Genomic DNA, 16,782 nt, shown 5'->3' with positions numbered 1-16,782 from the left:
CATCCCTACTATCCACCGCACATACCCAAAACTCATCCTCCACACAAGCACCACCACATACTTGTACCCGCTATACGACACAACCTCAGGCACTCCAAGCCCAACATCAAAAAAATACCCCGCAACCTTCGTCCCCGCCACAAACACTGCCTCGACAACCACAAGCCTGCTCACAACAAGCCCCAGCCGCTCGGCACTAAACGTCCCGCTTATCCCCATCTGCAGCGCCCTCACTACCACATACGACACAAACCCCATCAGCGGCACATACAGCTCCGCCCGCCGGATCTCCTCGCCTCCCTCGCTGCTCCACTCCGCATTCCTGAACGGAAAAAACATCAGCGCCAGCTTGCGTGCAACCACTGCGTTGTCCACTGCAAAGTACTTGCGCAGCAATGCAAACGACACTCCGTCAATCTGCTTGACATATGCAGACCCCTTCCTGATTGCTTCCCTGCCTATTTCTATTTCCATGGGGTCTGCCAACAACAACATCATCATGCGAATGCTGTCTGCTGCAAACCGCACTACTCATGCACACTGCAGCACACACATGTGCAAACACACAATTCCTCATATTCTACTTGTATCATCATAAAACATATTATATATGATGCTCTGCCTCTTCAAAACATCTCTCAGCTCCCCTTGCTCCTCCAAATACTTCTTAACTGCGCTATCTTTTTCCTTACTTTCTTTCATATATTTGATGCCATTGAAGTCTTCGTCAGCTTTTGTCGTAAAAAAAGCTCGAAATGCGGGCGACTTGAATCCAAAAGCCACCTTCTTCAAGTCATTGTATATATCTACCACAGAATTAGGAAGCATACCAAGGGATCAAATCAAAACACATTTCAACGTCAGTATAGCTCCACATATTTAATTATTGCTCATTTCTTTTTCAATTATTCCCTTTGTTTCTGCAAAATAATTGAAAATATTGTCTTTCAGCCTACACAGTATGGATTGAACTGCAATAACATCATTCATGTGCTCATTCTTCTTCTTAACAACCTCATACTCAATGCTCTTTGCTAGCCTCACATTCTCTTCAATCCTCTTTTTCATTACATCCCTTTCCTCAGAAACCGCACTGTAGTTGCTTTTAAGCCTTTCAAGCTTCTCAGAAATTTCTTCCGAACATCTCTTATCATTGTCTTGCAGATTGAAAATCTTCGATTCAATATGCGAGATCTGCCTGTTCACATGGCTCAATCTTATTCTTAGTGCATTGATTGCTGAATCAATGTTCTTTACCTGTGCCTCCAGCTCGCTTATTTCTCTGTTCGTTCTTTCAATTATCTTATCCGCTTCCTTGTTAGATATTGTCAGTGTTATTGCTTTCATCACATCACATTTCAACAGTCCTGTAAACTCAATCTTCTCCTTCATGCTCGTCCTTTTGGCTTCTAGTCCCCTGATTACATCCCCCTCCTTCACAATAAGGCATCTCATCTCTTCAAGCAGCTCCATAAGCTTCGTTGGATCACTCACAACCTGGGTCTTCAAACACGTTATCTCTTGTGTAATGTTCAGCTCCATCAGCTTAAGCGAGCTCAACTTGTCGCTATGCTCATCTCTATTGGCCTTTGCTCTTTCGGTCTCCTGCACCAATGCTCGTTGATGCTTGTAAAACTCCTTAAGATCACATTCAAGCAATGCTATCTCGTTCACAATCCCCCTCTCCTCTTCTTGGCTTTTCTTAACTTGCCTCTCACACTTTTCAAGCTCCCTTTTCGCACTACACATCTTTTCCTCAACTTCATTCTTCAAAAGCAGCTTCTCATCATTCATCTGGCACACTCTTTCATACACATGCCGCTTGTTATCCCTGAACATAGAAAAGTTCACTACTACACTCAATATTGCAATCAATCTTTTCGAGTCCGGCACAAGATCCTTCAGTCCAAATCCATTAAATCCTATCTTGCCAAGAAACCATGCCATCTTCTTCTGCAACAAAACATAGATTAGAGACTCCTCATAAGCCATTCCACCTTCCGCCTCGCACATCCCGGCAACAATATCAGACACCCTTATGCCACAGTAAACATCCAGAAGCGTCTCATATATCCTCTGCGCCGATTGAGCCGTTGGCTTAATAATATCGCTTGCCTTCATGCCTATCTCCATTTCGTTGAAGTATTGGACTATGTCTTTCACAGGAAGATCCGGCACTGTGTATACGCTTCGTGCAGCCTTCTGTGTCCTCATGGGCATAAACTGCACACCTATTAAGACCAAGAAAAGCAAGCATTCAGCACATAATGCAATTATGCACACTCAAGCATGTGCAATAAGGACACAAACACAAATAAATAATGGCTTGTAATTGAGAATATTAAAAAAATTCAAATCACCTCACAATGTTACAGGATGCAGTCCAGGAGCTTAAATGCAAAGTTGAGAACCTTGATATTTCTGGATACCAAAGGGTCGAGCTATCGCAAATATCCAAAGACATGATTGGGAAAAAGATTAGGACATTTGGATGGATAGAAAGCATCAGATCACAAGCAACTATCACATTTTTCAACTTGTATGCACAATACAAATCAGTCAAATGCGTATATCTTGTAAAAGCACATTTGACAATGTGCACATCAGTAGAGATATATGGAACAGTCTCGAAGAATCTTGGTAAGGGCGATGGGCATGAATTTGAAATTCAGGTTGATGGGCTTTCGATATACAATAACTCGATTGCGCCATCATTTCCGCTAAATGAGGAATCGTGTACAAACTCGATTCTTCACAATGGGCACCTTGCACTGCGTACAAAGAAAAGGCAATTTTTTCTGCAGGCAAGAAGCCATCTTCTGAGGGTTATAAGGGACTTCTATTTTGAAAGCAAATACACAGAAATAACGCCGCCAACAATGGTGCAGACACAGGTTGAGGGAGGAAGTACGCTTTTCAAGCTAGACTATTATGGGGAAGATGCATTCTTGACACAGTCATCGCAGTTGTACCTGGAAACAGTAGTACCTGTTGCACACCGAGTTTATTGCATCATGCCATCGTACAGAGCAGAGAAAAGCAGAACAAGAAGACACTTAAGCGAGTACACGCATGTTGAAGCAGAATTGGCAGATATATGCTTTGATGATTTGATTGCATCTATTGAAAATCTGATTTCATACACCATGCAAAGATTCTATGATGAGATGAAAGATGATATTTTGAGTGTGTATCCAAATTTCGAGTTCCACAAGGTTCCCACACAGCAGTTCAAAAGAATCAGATATTCTGAAGCGATAGAGCTGTTGAATAGTAAAGGATACAAGAAAGAGGATGGAAACGACTTTGAGCTTGGAGATGATATTCCGGATGCAGCAGAAAGGTATTTGGTTGATATTGTTGGAGAAGGCTTCCCTGTGTTCTTAACACACTTTCTTGTTGAACACAAATCGTTCTACATGAGGACTGAGGAAAGCAATGCCAAGCTAACTCTAAGTGCAGATCTTTTGTTCCCAGGCATTGGAGAAATTCTTGGAGGATCAATGAGGAAAGATTTATATGAAGATCTTGTGGAAGGATTCAATAGGGAAGGCATTTCGATTGATCCGTACTATTGGTACCTTGATATGGCAAGGTTTGGCCCTTGCATGCATGGAGGATATGGGCTTGGGTTTGAAAGGTTCATGATGGGAATTATGAAGTATGAGAATGTTGATAAGTCAACCCTATATCCAAGAAAACCCTCAAGATGCCAGCCATAGCTTGCATTGCTATGCTTGAAGTAAAACTATCTTGAACTTACTATATTGCTTTATTTTTACATAGAGGCGTTTTTGATGTATCCTTGCACATAGTATGATTTATGGTGTTGTATACTTTAGATGTATTGTATTGTAATGTTAGTTTGCCCATGATTCAAATTCAAGGTTCGATGGCCTGAGTAATGATAAGGTATGGTCTAGATCAAATTTCTCATTTGATGCAGAATCGCTAAAGAAACGGCTTGATGATACCACAACGTTAGCACCATACTTTCTGAGCTTTTGCACAGCATTTTCAGTATGCCCAATCGAAACGATTTCATGGGCAATGCAGTGCTTGAGATACTCACTCGAACACATTCGCAACCCATACCGGTCTCTTGCATACCTAACTGCCATTTCATACTCTTCCTCATGCTCAGAGTCCAGCAGAATCAATACTCGCGATATGATTTCTCCAGAAGACAAGCACACAGGGAATTTCATTCTATACTCCGCTGCTTTTGCGATTTTACATTCTCTTCCCTCTGAAATGATTCTTGATTGCAGTCCAAGCAGTCCACTCTTACTATTGAACCTTTTGATTGAATCAATTTCATTTGCATTCAGAACCTTGATTCTTGCATATATGTGGAAAACAGCAGCAAGCAGTACATTCTTTGCATCCTGCAGAGAAATATATTCGTGCAGCAGTTTTCTAAGTCCTGAATGTGCAAGAAAGCAGTCATCGACATGCCCTGACCTTCCAAACACCTTCTTCACCAGGCTTGCAAATATTTCTATCCCTATACTTCTTATGCGCCATACCTCCGAACAAATGCAATTTAAAGCAAGCTTAAATAGCTCGGTCATGCCATAGGTTGATTGAAGGATGTTGTATGCACTTCCAACCACTCTGCTAATCACATTCAAGCAGTGCACCTTTACATTTTCATTTTCAGATTCCATTTGCTCAAATACAGCCCTAAGGACACACTCTGCAGCTTCAGGATAGTGCTTTGTAATGGACTCAAGTACCAATGCAATTCCTCCGCTCTTTCTAAAAACAACCTTGCATTTTTTGATCCTATCAAACACTGTTTCAACAACCTCCATGATCTCGCATTCACGAAGCCGAACTCCTGCAAAAATGGCATTCAGATGGTCTGCCGCAAGCAAGAGGATGCCTAAGTGATTAATGTTCAGCAGTGTACCAATTATTCTCTGCATGGAATGCGCCCTGTCGCCTCTTAGCGCCATAGTGCAGTAGTAATGGCTGCATTCCTTCATATTCCTCCAATATGCCACCATATCTTCCGATTCGCTTTCATCAATAGCATTGCTGAGCTTCTGGAAACAACGCTCATAAATCAAGTCAACATTCTTTATGATATCATATCTTGCTGCATAAGAAAGCAAATTTATCAATCCATGCACAGGGTAGTCCAGCATAGGCTTGCTGTGATTCACAAAATCCATCATATATTCATCAAGCACTGCCTTCATCTCATCCATTATTTTATCGCGGGCATTTATGTTTTCAATGCATCGGACATAATCCACGCATCCATAAACATCGTGGTATTGATAGCTCCTTATTGCTCTCATAATTTCGTCTCTATCAATCAGCATGCACTTGCTGTGCATTCTAGAAATCATCCTTACTTCGTAGTCTTGATCAAAAAGTAAGTTACTAAGCGTATGAAATCTCACATACTTTTTCTTTACTAATACACCGGTCAGGTGCATCCCAAGAACTCTCCTTGATGCATTGCAAGACAGAACCATTGGAAGTATTACCTCAGAATACAGCATGTGCACATCTTCAATATCTCTGCATCCTCGCATCAAAAACATTTCGAAGTATCTTGATGCCAGTCTTATTGCATTTCTATTCTCAATGAATTGGTTGACTTTCAAAAACATTCTCATTGACTCAACACTATAAACATGCCTAAGTGACTCAATCCTGACCTCTAGCTCCTTGTGCACAAAGAACCCTTTAGCATCATGTACCTGCACAGGCAGAAATAACCTAACGGGTGATTTGCGCGGTATCTTTTCCAGAATCATGTTGGCTCTTTTTTCGTCTACTCCTGCAAATAGCTCTCTGAGATGCCTATATCCAGCTTCGCTAAACTCTTCTGGAAAGCATAAAAAAAAAGTCGTGTCTATCTCTCGTAGTATCTTTTTGGCTTTCTTAAATGACTCCTCATTTATATACGAAAACAGTCTTTTTGCCATCGCCCACGACTCCGAACTGTTTGTGTCAAGACTTGCTGAGTCAAGAATGCACATATCCAACAGCCTCTCTGCACCAAATTCCTCAATAATATACTCCAGTCGGCTCCTAGAGCATTCTCTAAGTATCTTTACTATTATAGGTTTCAGGTAGCTCAATGAAAAATAGTTTCTACATCGATGAACAATGTCTCTGTTGCAAATCCCGTGCTTAGCAACTAATTTGTGTATAATTGAAAATATCGCAAGCAGGTTGTCTCGATCTGAGCCCGCATCAATTGACAATACATAGTGTGCAGCTTCATTCGCATATGGCTTGAGACACATCTGAACAAGACAAAGCTTTAGCTTTACAAATATATTATACTCTTTATAACGCCACACATGTCCAGATCTAACCACGCATCCGTCACTTGCTGCAAAAGAGATCTCCTGGTTGTACTCAACACGCAGCGACGATATGCAGTCAACATTTGCCAGTCCCAGCCGATTAAAACTCAATGCCAAGCCAAAAACATCCTTTGAGCATCTGTCTATGGCCATCAGGGACATAAATGAAATGCTCAAATACAAGCAAGCGGCAGTGCAAAGAGGCTCACAAACAGCATGGGCTATACCCCACATGGACGATTGCATTGATTTGAAAGTCATCGAAGAGAATAAAGTTGATCTGCAGTTTGCAAAGACAGAATTAAAGAAATTTGTATCTGAAAACAGCTTCTTGGACGAAGTTCAACAGCTTCAGATTGAAGAGCTACTAAATCACATATAGCTAGCAGTGCAAGCATGTGAAGCGGCACAATATAATAGTAAAGAAACAGGACTGAAGTGTATATTTATGCATTGTGAAAAGTGCATACGCCAATAGATACATCCTGTAAACTCAGATCGGATTGCTGCATTGATGCATTCATTTGCGAACATTCTACTCTGCAAAGACTTCATAGGATGAGCTGTGTTTATTTGGGATTTGAAGTAAGTTAAGAACAAAAGTAATAAACAATATGTCTCAGGATATTTTGGAGATTTCTAGCTTTGCAAGCTGCGACCAGAAGGCGTACGGATTTGGTGTGGCTTCACAGCATTGGCAGCTCAAGGATATGCTGAGAGTCAGTGGGAGGTCCTTGGTTTTTCCAAAAGAATGCAATGTGATGTCTTATGATCTTTCCACATGCATAACTAGCACAATATATGCAGGCATGGATTTCTTGCCTACTGCGATTTGTGTGAAAAATAGCATGCTGGCCGTTGGAGGAGCAAAGGGGCAATTGAGCATAAAGAACCTTGCCACTGATGAGACGACCTCGCGAGTAATAAGCACATCAATAAATAACAACATATGCATTCACGACGACAAGCTTTTTGTTTGCAACAACGACAGGACATTGAGGATTCTCACGATGGATCTCAAGAACGAGCAAAATATAATGCATGTTGCACAAGTAAACAGCTGTGCAGTCAGTCCCGACAACAAGCTTCTGGCTGTTGCTGGCGATTCCAATGATGTGTTTGTGTATTCGCTAGAAAGCGAGGGATGCAGGCTAATAATGAAGCTGAAGAGTGCAAACGACGGGGGCTTCAGTGCTGCATGGAATAGTTCATCTTCTGCATTTGCTGTTGGAACACAGGATGGATATGTATGTGTATGGGACATACGAGGCAGTGGTGTTCTTCACAGGCTTGAAAGCAAGCAGAGGGATGGCCACCGAGGTGCAGTAAGGAATGTGAAATTTTCGATGAAAGGCTCACTTGATCTTCTTTTTTTTACTGAGCAGCTTTCGTATGCCACGATATGCGATACAAGAGACATGCGAAGGATTCAACGGATTAAGATATTCCCAGACAGGCAAATAACAGGAGCAACGTTTTCTGAAAACAGTGAGAAGATATTTGTAAGTACGGATGACCAGGTGAAGTGTTTAAATATCAATACGAAGCCGAGGCGGATGTTTGCAGATGCATGATTGCATTGGCTAGCCGTGTTAATGTATGCATGTGTATTGAGGCATGCATGGCGAACGCACAGGAATGGTACGATGTGTTTTGCTGTTAAGCTATGAATTTTTTGCCCAGGATGAAGGAAAATTATTACAACAAGAAGAAACTGAAATATCTTGAGATGTTAAGATCAGGAAAGCCAAAAAAGAACTCAAGGGGGCAGGTAATCAAAGATGCGCCGTTTCAGAAGGCAAAGGCAGAAGCAGGGAGGATAGAGCCAAGCAGGAAATGGTTTACGGGTACGAAGATAGTCTCATCTACGGAGCTTGATGCATACAGATCTGAAGTGAAGGTGCAGACCCCGTACAATGTGCTTCTTAGTGCAGGAAAAGTACCATATTCACTTCTTGAGGATGGGTGCAGGAAGAGAAAGCAGACTAATGATTTTGAATGTGTGTTTGGAAAGAAATCGATAAGGAAGAAGCCGACGCTTGGATACAGCAGCTTGAAGGAGCTTTCTCAGCAATTGAATCATGAGAAGAAGGAGAGCATTGAGCTGAAGAAAGAGTTTGTGAAGGGGCAAAGCCATAGGATATGGCTTGAGCTGTATAAGGTTCTTGACAGCAGTGATGTGATTGTTCATGTTCTTGATGCAAGAGACCCTTTGGGGACGCTTTGCGACAAGATATCTGCATACATTAAGGAGGAGGCGCCTCACAAGCATATGATGTATGTGTTGAATAAGGTTGATCTTGTGCCTACTGGAGTAACCGCTAAATGGCTAAAGTATTTTTCGAAGTCGCATCCTACAATAGCATATCATTCGAGCTCAATAACAAATAACTATGGAAAGGCAAATCTGATTAACCTTCTGAGACAGCTGAGCAAGCTGTACAAGAAGAAACACATGAGCGTTGGGTTTGTTGGGTATCCAAACATTGGCAAAAGCAGCATAATAAACACATTAAGGAACAAGGCAGTGTGTAAGGTTGCGCCTGTTCCGGGAGAGACAAAGGTATGGCAATATATAACGCTTACAAGAGGAATATACTTGATAGATTGCCCAGGAATAGTTCCGATTGCAGATTATACTCAGGCCATACTCCGAGGAGCAATTCGGATTGAAAACATCGAAGAACCTGAAATGTACATTGATGAAGTGATTTCCAAGGCAAAGGATTCGATGTCAAAAATATATGGGATTGTGTTCAACAACTCGATAGATTTACTTGAGAAGTTGGCAATAAGATTTGGAAAGCTGCTGAAAGGAGGAGAGCCCAATATCGATGCTGTTTCTAAGATGGTGCTTCGTGATTGGGTTAGAGGAAAGATTCCATACTACACAATACCTGCTGATGCTACTGATGAGGAAAAGAACTAAAGCTAGGCAAGCAAGAGCATGATATAAAAGAAATACCAAGCTATTGGCATTGGCAATAAAAACCAATTCAAGTGAATGCTTGAATCCAGAGCATGTTCATTGAACAATAAAAACAATCTATATTCAAACAGCCTAAGCATTATTCTATTTATTACCATTTGCTAGCAAATACTACATACAATTTTACAATCTGCTGAGTCCACTGTCTGAAAGGGGAGATATCATACTTCCCACATTTGTTTCTATATCAGCAAGCATTTCCTTGTCTGCTTCAGAAACAAAGCTGATTGCTACACCCGCTCTTCCAAACCGACCTGCTCTTCCGATTCTATGCAAATACGACTCTGATGTCTTTGGAAGATCAAAGTTAATCACATAGTTGGTGCTTGGCGCATCTATGCCTCGCGTGATAAGATCAGTCGCAACAAGAATCTTACATTTTTCCTTCAGAAAGCTATGGAACACTGCATTCCTGTCTTCCTGTGCCATCTTCGAATGTATAAAGTACGATGGCATCCCCATTTCTGTTATCTTCATTGCAAGAAACTCGACTGTTTTTATATTGTTGCAGAACACGACACACTGATTGACACCCGATGTCTTCGTAAACAGCGACTTCAAACACAAAAGCTTATCCACTGGCTTGACATGCACATAGAACTGTTTAATCCCAATCGGCACAAGCTCCGTCATCAGGTTAATACACAACGGATTCTGCATGCATCTCTTCATAAATCCAGCTATGAAATACGGAAATGTTGCTGAGTATAGCATCATTTGCCTATTCCGAGGCATCAGCTCCAAAATACGTGTAATAGTCCTTCCAAAAGTCACATCCAACAGCTTGTCTGCTTCATCAAACACAAGCATTACGTTCTTCGACAGCATTACAACCTTTTTTTCAATAAGGTCAACTATCCTTCCTGGCGTTCCAATCATCACATGAACTCCATTCAATATTCGAATTATGTCGTCTTGCATATTCGTCCCCCCAACAACAGGCGTTGATAATATTCCCAATCCTTCATACATCTTTCTAAAACACCTTGCAACCTGGAGCGCAAGCTCTCTGATCGGAACAACAATTATCGCCTGTACATTCTTATCTAGTACATCCACATTGTTCAGAATCGGAATCATATAAGATGCTGTTTTTCCTGTTCCGTTCTTAGACCTAACCAGCAAACACCTTCCATTAAGTGCATGGGGAATCGACTTAGCTTGAACAGGCGATGGAAAAGCATATCCCATCTCATCAATCTTCTTTAGAACCTCAGGTTTCAACCCAAACATTCCCCAAGACACGCCCTTCGTTTCGCTTACATCCCTAGACAGCGATTCCATTGCATGCCCCTTCTCTTCAAATGCATTATCTTCGCAGGCCTTCTTACTATTCTTCACATCTTTTGCTTCCTCAATACTTAACTTCACGCACCTTGGACTCGCAATCCTGAGATCTGCAAGCCCCTTGCAAATCAGAGAGTTTGCATTGTTTTTCCCCTCTGCGCGCATAAATTCATTCTTCATATCTGTTTCTTTGCCATGCGCCCTTTTATCATTCAATTTATGCTTCCTGATGATTTCAGCCATGATTTGTATGGGCATCCTAGTATAAAATATGTTTGCTACGCTTCAATTGCATCTTTACATTGTATTAAATAATCTCTTAGTCATCAATGTCCTCTGCATTGAATGCATAATCATATTCAAACTCTGATATCATGCAATTGCACAATATACATTCTTTTTTGTTGTTATAAACACAATTATCTTTAAGGCAGCGCCTGCATATAATATGGCCGCACGGTAAATTCAACATAGAATCAATTACTCGTGAGCCATTATTATCCGTGCATGTTTGGCATTTGTAATACATACTTTCATCGATGAAGAATTGCCACTTAAATGCCATTATCATAATCCTGAATGTGTTCAGGTTATGCTCAACATCGTCTTCTAGCTCTAGCTCTTTCAACCACATGCTTATGTCTTTATAGTCATTCACTATCATTCTTCGAATATCCAGCAGAACCAGTAGAATATAATTATACAGGGATATCTCAGTTACTGGAAACATCTTACTAGGCATCGTAACCTTCTGCTTGCAGTCGTATTCAGGCATCTCTTCGGCCATAAACTTCTTCAGATCCTGCACATATTTCTTCGCAATTGTAATATCTGTCGGATATTCAACATCGCCACTATTAAATTTATCCATAAACTCACTGGCAAGGTCTTCAATATATCCCCTTTGACGTCTACAACTCCCATCATCCATCACAAGCTTGCCATTCCTATACGTGTTGTCAAAATAAATCTCGCTTGAATAAGCAATAACTCTTATCTCAACCATCACCTGCTTCAGAATCCTTGCTACACAATTCTCATCTACGTCATCTTGTCTTTTGATTATTCCTCGCGTCTCAATACTTTTAAGAAATTCAATCGAGCTAAACACCTCTATCCCGCTCACCAGCAAATCCTTGTAGTCTCTCCACTCGAGCTCACCAACACACGCCGTTTTTTCCAGGCACCTTTCTTTCATTTGAAGCATATACACGATTAGTATCATGTCCAGTACAAAAATAACAACAGCTAGTCGTCTCTTCTTTATTACCCTTGTCATATGGCTCTTCTTCTCATTCATTTACATATGCTCATCTAATCCACATGTTAATCTAAGCCCATCTTCTATTACGGAGAAAGAAAAAAATCTCCTCTATCCGCTCCCTCGTAACCCCGCTCTGCTCATAAAACCTCTCTAGACAATTCAAATCAACTCTGGGCTTCGTGATGTCAACAGAGCTGGCTGCTATCGGATTCAGATACATTCCAAGCAGCATCGCTATTTTCTCTTCGGCAACCCCATCATTCCTTACACACTCCAGCGCCTTCACAGGCCCAAATCCCTTTACTCCTGGCGTATAATCACTTCCAAGCAAGTAAGATAGCATTACCAACTCCTTTCTATCAAGGCCAATCTTCTGTTTGATTCGGTCCAAACTGTATCGCTCAATATCTCTGTTTTTCCTGAAAAAGTGCCTGAAAACAACTCCGCCGTAAAGGAGAACGTCATTGTCTTCCGTTATCACTCCGTCAACCATGTTGTTCAGTGACATGAACCCACACTGTGAATCAGACTCCATTGGAGAGTCAACATATGGAATGTTGAACTCCACGAGTACCCTTTTGACCTGCTCAATCACCCTATTCATTTTATGTAGATGGACTGTTCCATCAGAGCATCCTATCGGCTTCAAGACCTTTCTGAAGTCCTGCGGACCATCCTGATCTCCAAATTCAGAATCTGCAAAAAAACCTCCCATACTTCTTTCGCCCTTGCACTTCATTATCACCTCATCCACCTTATTCTTCTCTACGCTCAATGCATCATCGACCTTCTGGATGGCTTCTTCACAAGATACATTGTCAGAATATCCATACTTGTTTGTCAGCTCACTAACGATCAGCCGAGACTCCATACACTCATCATCTTCAAGATACTCATGCATTTCGTGACTTGATGTAATCCATTCGTCTACTTCATCTGCATCTGTATCACATGCTTGATCATATTTGACTTCATCTACACTATCTTTCTCTTCTTTCTTCTCCATATTGACATATCTTACTCTCTTAGTCAATCCATAAACAACCTTACAGTCACTTTGAACAATCTTAGCTTCCTTTTCTTCCATCTTCCTTATACTCTGGCATATGAAGTTCCTTTTCTTTAGATTCTTGATCTGTTGTGCAGAAAACACTTCCATGTCTCCATAGTCTTTTTTTGTTCGTATCTTCCGTCTGTTCGCTCGAATATCAACCAGCTTCCTCAGCTTCTGCATTCTGGAAATCTCCTTCGATTCAACAAATCCAAATTCCATCTCTGGTTCACTTTCGCTACTCTCTGCCTTGCCATTTACATCATTACAGCTATCATCCTCATCATACTCAAAATCATCCGAAGCACTGCTAGATCCTACTACTTCATCTTTACCATCCATCTCATCAAAAACATCTCCCCATTTCTCCATGTGCTTTTCATCAAACATGCCGTTTGGATCAAACACCACCTCTTCACCTTCCCTATCCCCAAGCTTCATCTCAAGATACTTGACCGGATCGCCCATTGCGCTCTGCCTTTCTCGCAACACTCGCTGCTTGACTTCTGGCGCTTTTCCATCAAAAACAAACACAGGTTGTATTCCATGATACAACAACTTCACAACTCGCATCGAAAAAAAATAAATCACATCCTCATTCCTGAGATGCCAGTATGCGCCAAGCCAAATGCTTGTGTCAACAGCAAGCTTCATGCTTGAGGGTATGATCTTCTCTCCAGAAGACTGGATGATTTTCCACAGCGACCTTACGCCCATAGGTATGTGGGGTGCACACCATCCATCCTAATATACATCACATCTGACGTCTTAGTGTAAATGCATAGCAAAGCAATATTTATTTCTCTGTATGCATGACTACTGCTTTGCTGGATTTTTTGCACTATTCATTATCAGCTCGACTCTTTCCTTTATGTCTGATGCTGCCTCGGGCGTTATAAACACGCATGTTTCATTTATATCCTCAATAACGAAGTTTTCTGATTCTCCTAGCTTCAGTATAACTTCTTTAACACTCGGCTCTGTTCTGAGGAAGTATCCCTTCGTTGCATTTACCATGCAAGGGCCAAAGCGTAGCAGCGTGATGACGATTTCATCGGATCCACGCCCTGCAATGAAACGAGTTAAAGCAGAAGATATCGACATGGACACCGTTACTGAGTACTTCAGGGACGTTGTGGCTGTCCCAACAGAGACGGTGTATGGATTAGCTGCAGACATAAGATGCGCAAAAGCAGTGGAGAGGATCTTTGAGTTGAAGGGAAGGCCAAACGACAATCCATTGATTGTACACGTGTGCTCGATTGAAATGCTGAAAAGTGTTATTGCAGAGCCAATTTCCAAGGAGTATCAAAGATTGATTGATAGGTTCTGGCCAGGTCCTCTTACTTTGCTATTCAAGGCAAGCAGCAATGTTAGCCTCCAGGTAAGAGGAGGGCTTGACACGGTTGCTGTCAGGATGCCTAGCAACAAATGCTTCCTGGGCATCATTGAAAGGCTCGGGGCGCCTATTGCAGCTCCATCGGCGAATATAAGCGGAAGGCCAAGTCCTACGTCTGCAGATCATGTCATAGAAGACTTTGGGGAGAGGATTGAGCTAGTGATTGATGGAGGACCGTGTTCAGTAGGATTGGAGTCTACTGTTGTATCGATGATGGAAGGCAGATTGCATGTTTTGAGGCCAGGAGGGATTCCGCTGGAAGATCTTGTTGAAGCAGCCTGCTGCGATGTTGTTGTCAGCAGCAAAATGCTAGAGGATGGAAAGGCATACTCGCCCGGACAGAAGTATAAGCATTACTCGCCATCTGCACGATTGATTTTATTCAAAGGAGCGGAGAAAAAAATTGGAGACGGTATGCAGAAGTACATATTATGTAATCCGGATGTTAAGAAATGGGGAATAGCACTACATTCGGACGTGTGTGTTGGAAAGATTGATGAAAGATGCATTAGCATTTTTGATATGGGGCGTGAGAAGAAAGTCATAAGCAGGAGGTTGTTTGAATGCATACGAAGCCTGGACAAGGTCAGTGAAGTTATTTTGGTTGCTGGAGTGTCATTGAGTGGAGAAGGAAGCGCAATTATGGACAGACTTGAAAGAGCATCTGACATGGTTGTTGAATGATATGGATGTGCTGTGGATTCGATTTGATTAAATACTGGAGATGGACAGATGTGTTTTTGGAAGAATTTGAATTAGAAACGGAAGTGGCTGAACCCCAATGGAACATTTACTTTTTGAGTATGCAGGAGGATATGGGCTGTTTGAGCTAATAGCGTATGAGGACATGTCGAAGTCTTCGTATGAGGAGTACATGAGGCTTAGTCAAGTGGTGAGGTACAAGTCTGGAATGCAGTTTGAAGGAGTGGGAGATGCACTTGAGCACATGCGAAGTCTTTCGAAGGGAGAGATACACACAGAGTTGAAGAATTTTCTTGAGCTGAACAGAGTGAAAGTAGTTCATTGTGATGTATCACTGAAGAAGGGGCTTGATGCGATTGGAATCAAGCATAAAAGCAGTGAGAACATTATGCGGGGAGTTAGGATGATGTATGAGAAGCTGATGAGGCTGGAAGGATATGATAGAAGGCAGATGGAGCTTGGGCTTTCGCATGGATATTCGAGGGAGAAGGTTGAGTATAATGTGAAGAGGGAGGACTGCATTGTTATGCATACAGTGATGCTGCTTGATCAGGTTGACAAAGATATAAACTCGTATTCGATGAGGATTAGAGAGATGTATGGATGGGTGTTTCCTGAGCTTGGAAGGAAGCTGAAAGAGAATGGAGAGTATGTGAAAGCAGTTAAGTGGATGATAATGAAAGAGAGGGGTGAGCTAATGGGAGAAGAGATAGGCGATGAGAGGATTGGAGAGATTGCAAGGATGAAGGAAACCAGCATTGGGATGAATATATTGCCTGATGATTTGGAAAACATGAGGAAACTAATTGAGGTTGTTGAAGAGAAGATTGAGATTAGGAGAGAGTTGAACGAGTATCTTGGAAGAAAGATGGGTGTTGTTGCGCCTAATCTGGCCGCGATTCTTGGGAACTGCCTGAGTGCACGGATGATATGCCAGGCAGGAGGGTTATTTAATCTTGGAAAGGCACCAGCATCTACGGTGCAGCTTTTCGGGGCAGAGAAGTCGCTGTTTAGATCTTTGAAGATGAAATCGAGAACACCGAAGTATGGGCTTATATATGGAGCAGGGTGCTTGTCTAGGATGAAGGACAAGGACAAGGGGAGAATGAGCAGGTATATTGCGACAAAATGCTCGATAGCTGCAAAGATAGACTGTTTTAACAAGGAGAGGACGTCTATGTATGGCATGGAATTGAAGGAACTGATTGATAAGAAAATACAGTCTTTGCATTCGAAAGATGATGAGAAGGTTGAGGTGACTGCTGATGTTGTCCAGAGGGTGTTTGATAAGATTAATGGAAAAGAAAAGAGTAGGGATGAGGTTGAGAATGAAAGTGTAGAAAACAAACCGAAACGAAAGTGCTTGAAGAGCGACATTGAGGATGTTTTTAGATTTGGAAAAAAGAATTCGAAAAAAGGCAGCAAGGATGAGAAAAGGGTAAGTTTTGATCTGACACGAAATGCAATCAAAGAGACTGATAGAGGGATTTCGAAGTTTAAGAGGCGAAGCTAATGCAGCATGGTATGAGGAATTGTGTGTTTGCACATGTGTGTGCTGCAGTGTGCATGAGTAGTGCGGTTTGCAGCAGACAGCATTCGCATGATGATGTTGTTGTTGGCAGACCCCATGGAAATAGAAATAGGCAGGGAAGCAATCAGGAAGGGGTCTGCATATGTCAAGCAGATTGACGGAGTGTCGTTTGCATTGCTGCGCAAGTACTTTGCAGTGGACAACGCAGTGGTTGCACGCAAGCTGGC

General features: G+C 41.9%; 14 protein-coding genes across 14 annotated transcripts; 6 read left to right on the top strand and 8 right to left on the bottom strand.

Annotated features, from left to right (window-relative positions):
* Positions 1-474, bottom strand: HK407_11g16330 (YIF1 protein; the record flags this gene model as incomplete). The annotated part of the gene is made up of 1 exon (XM_060421588.1): positions 1-474. A coding segment is annotated over one exon (474 nt), but the record flags the coding sequence as incomplete, so codon positions are not given.
* Positions 475-573: 99 nt separating this feature from the next.
* Positions 574-828, bottom strand: HK407_11g16320 (uncharacterized protein; the record flags this gene model as incomplete). Its single annotated transcript, XM_060421587.1, has 1 exon — positions 574-828. The coding sequence occupies one exon, from the start codon at positions 826-828 to the stop codon at positions 574-576; it is 255 nt and encodes an 84-aa protein (XP_060276242.1).
* A 51-nt stretch (positions 829-879) lies between these two features.
* HK407_11g16310 (nuf2 protein) lies at positions 880-2,214 on the bottom strand (the record flags this gene model as incomplete). Its single annotated transcript, XM_060421586.1, has 1 exon — positions 880-2,214. The coding sequence occupies one exon, from the start codon at positions 2,212-2,214 to the stop codon at positions 880-882; it is 1,335 nt and encodes a 444-aa protein (XP_060276241.1).
* Positions 2,215-2,366: 152 nt separating this feature from the next.
* Positions 2,367-3,722, top strand: HK407_11g16300 (tRNA synthetase class II; the record flags this gene model as incomplete). Its single annotated transcript, XM_060421585.1, has 1 exon — positions 2,367-3,722. One exon carries the CDS (start codon positions 2,367-2,369, stop codon positions 3,720-3,722), a length of 1,356 nt encoding a protein of 451 aa, XP_060276240.1.
* A 138-nt stretch (positions 3,723-3,860) lies between these two features.
* On the bottom strand, positions 3,861-6,485 carry HK407_11g16290 (uncharacterized protein; the record flags this gene model as incomplete). The annotated part of the gene is made up of 1 exon (XM_060421584.1): positions 3,861-6,485. The coding sequence occupies one exon, from the start codon at positions 6,483-6,485 to the stop codon at positions 3,861-3,863; it is 2,625 nt and encodes an 874-aa protein (XP_060276239.1).
* A 461-nt stretch (positions 6,486-6,946) lies between these two features.
* On the top strand, positions 6,947-7,906 carry HK407_11g16280 (uncharacterized protein; the record flags this gene model as incomplete). Its single annotated transcript, XM_060421583.1, has 1 exon — positions 6,947-7,906. The coding sequence occupies one exon, from the start codon at positions 6,947-6,949 to the stop codon at positions 7,904-7,906; it is 960 nt and encodes a 319-aa protein (XP_060276238.1).
* A 110-nt stretch (positions 7,907-8,016) lies between these two features.
* Positions 8,017-9,261, top strand: HK407_11g16270 (NGP1NT domain-containing protein; the record flags this gene model as incomplete). Its single annotated transcript, XM_060421582.1, has 1 exon — positions 8,017-9,261. The coding sequence occupies one exon, from the start codon at positions 8,017-8,019 to the stop codon at positions 9,259-9,261; it is 1,245 nt and encodes a 414-aa protein (XP_060276237.1).
* Positions 9,262-9,444: 183 nt separating this feature from the next.
* On the bottom strand, positions 9,445-10,851 carry HK407_11g16260 (DEAD/DEAH box helicase; the record flags this gene model as incomplete). The annotated part of the gene is made up of 1 exon (XM_060421581.1): positions 9,445-10,851. One exon carries the CDS (start codon positions 10,849-10,851, stop codon positions 9,445-9,447), a length of 1,407 nt encoding a protein of 468 aa, XP_060276236.1.
* A 76-nt stretch (positions 10,852-10,927) lies between these two features.
* On the bottom strand, positions 10,928-11,908 carry HK407_11g16250 (uncharacterized protein; the record flags this gene model as incomplete). The annotated part of the gene is made up of 1 exon (XM_060421580.1): positions 10,928-11,908. The coding sequence occupies one exon, from the start codon at positions 11,906-11,908 to the stop codon at positions 10,928-10,930; it is 981 nt and encodes a 326-aa protein (XP_060276235.1).
* Positions 11,909-11,939: 31 nt separating this feature from the next.
* HK407_11g16240 (putative XPG protein) lies at positions 11,940-13,640 on the bottom strand (the record flags this gene model as incomplete). Its single annotated transcript, XM_060421579.1, has 1 exon — positions 11,940-13,640. The coding sequence occupies one exon, from the start codon at positions 13,638-13,640 to the stop codon at positions 11,940-11,942; it is 1,701 nt and encodes a 566-aa protein (XP_060276234.1).
* Positions 13,641-13,739: 99 nt separating this feature from the next.
* On the bottom strand, positions 13,740-13,940 carry HK407_11g16230 (putative transcription factor TFIIH; the record flags this gene model as incomplete). Its single annotated transcript, XM_060421578.1, has 1 exon — positions 13,740-13,940. The coding sequence occupies one exon, from the start codon at positions 13,938-13,940 to the stop codon at positions 13,740-13,742; it is 201 nt and encodes a 66-aa protein (XP_060276233.1).
* A 55-nt stretch (positions 13,941-13,995) lies between these two features.
* Positions 13,996-15,006, top strand: HK407_11g16220 (telomere recombination domain-containing protein; the record flags this gene model as incomplete). The annotated part of the gene is made up of 1 exon (XM_060421577.1): positions 13,996-15,006. The coding sequence occupies one exon, from the start codon at positions 13,996-13,998 to the stop codon at positions 15,004-15,006; it is 1,011 nt and encodes a 336-aa protein (XP_060276232.1).
* Positions 15,007-15,103: 97 nt separating this feature from the next.
* HK407_11g16210 (fibrillarin) lies at positions 15,104-16,537 on the top strand (the record flags this gene model as incomplete). The annotated part of the gene is made up of 1 exon (XM_060421576.1): positions 15,104-16,537. One exon carries the CDS (start codon positions 15,104-15,106, stop codon positions 16,535-16,537), a length of 1,434 nt encoding a protein of 477 aa, XP_060276231.1.
* An 11-nt stretch (positions 16,538-16,548) lies between these two features.
* Positions 16,549-16,713, top strand: HK407_11g16200 (uncharacterized protein; the record flags this gene model as incomplete). The annotated part of the gene is made up of 1 exon (XM_060421575.1): positions 16,549-16,713. The coding sequence occupies one exon, from the start codon at positions 16,549-16,551 to the stop codon at positions 16,711-16,713; it is 165 nt and encodes a 54-aa protein (XP_060276230.1).
* Between the last annotated feature and the right edge of the window lie 69 nt (positions 16,714-16,782).

Source organism: Ordospora pajunii (assembly GCF_021821965.1).
Source record: "Ordospora pajunii strain FI-F-10 chromosome Unknown Cg_11A, whole genome shotgun sequence".
NCBI lineage: Eukaryota > Fungi > Microsporidia > Ordosporidae > Ordospora > Ordospora pajunii.
This window is presented reverse-complemented; position numbering and strand designations above follow the sequence as displayed.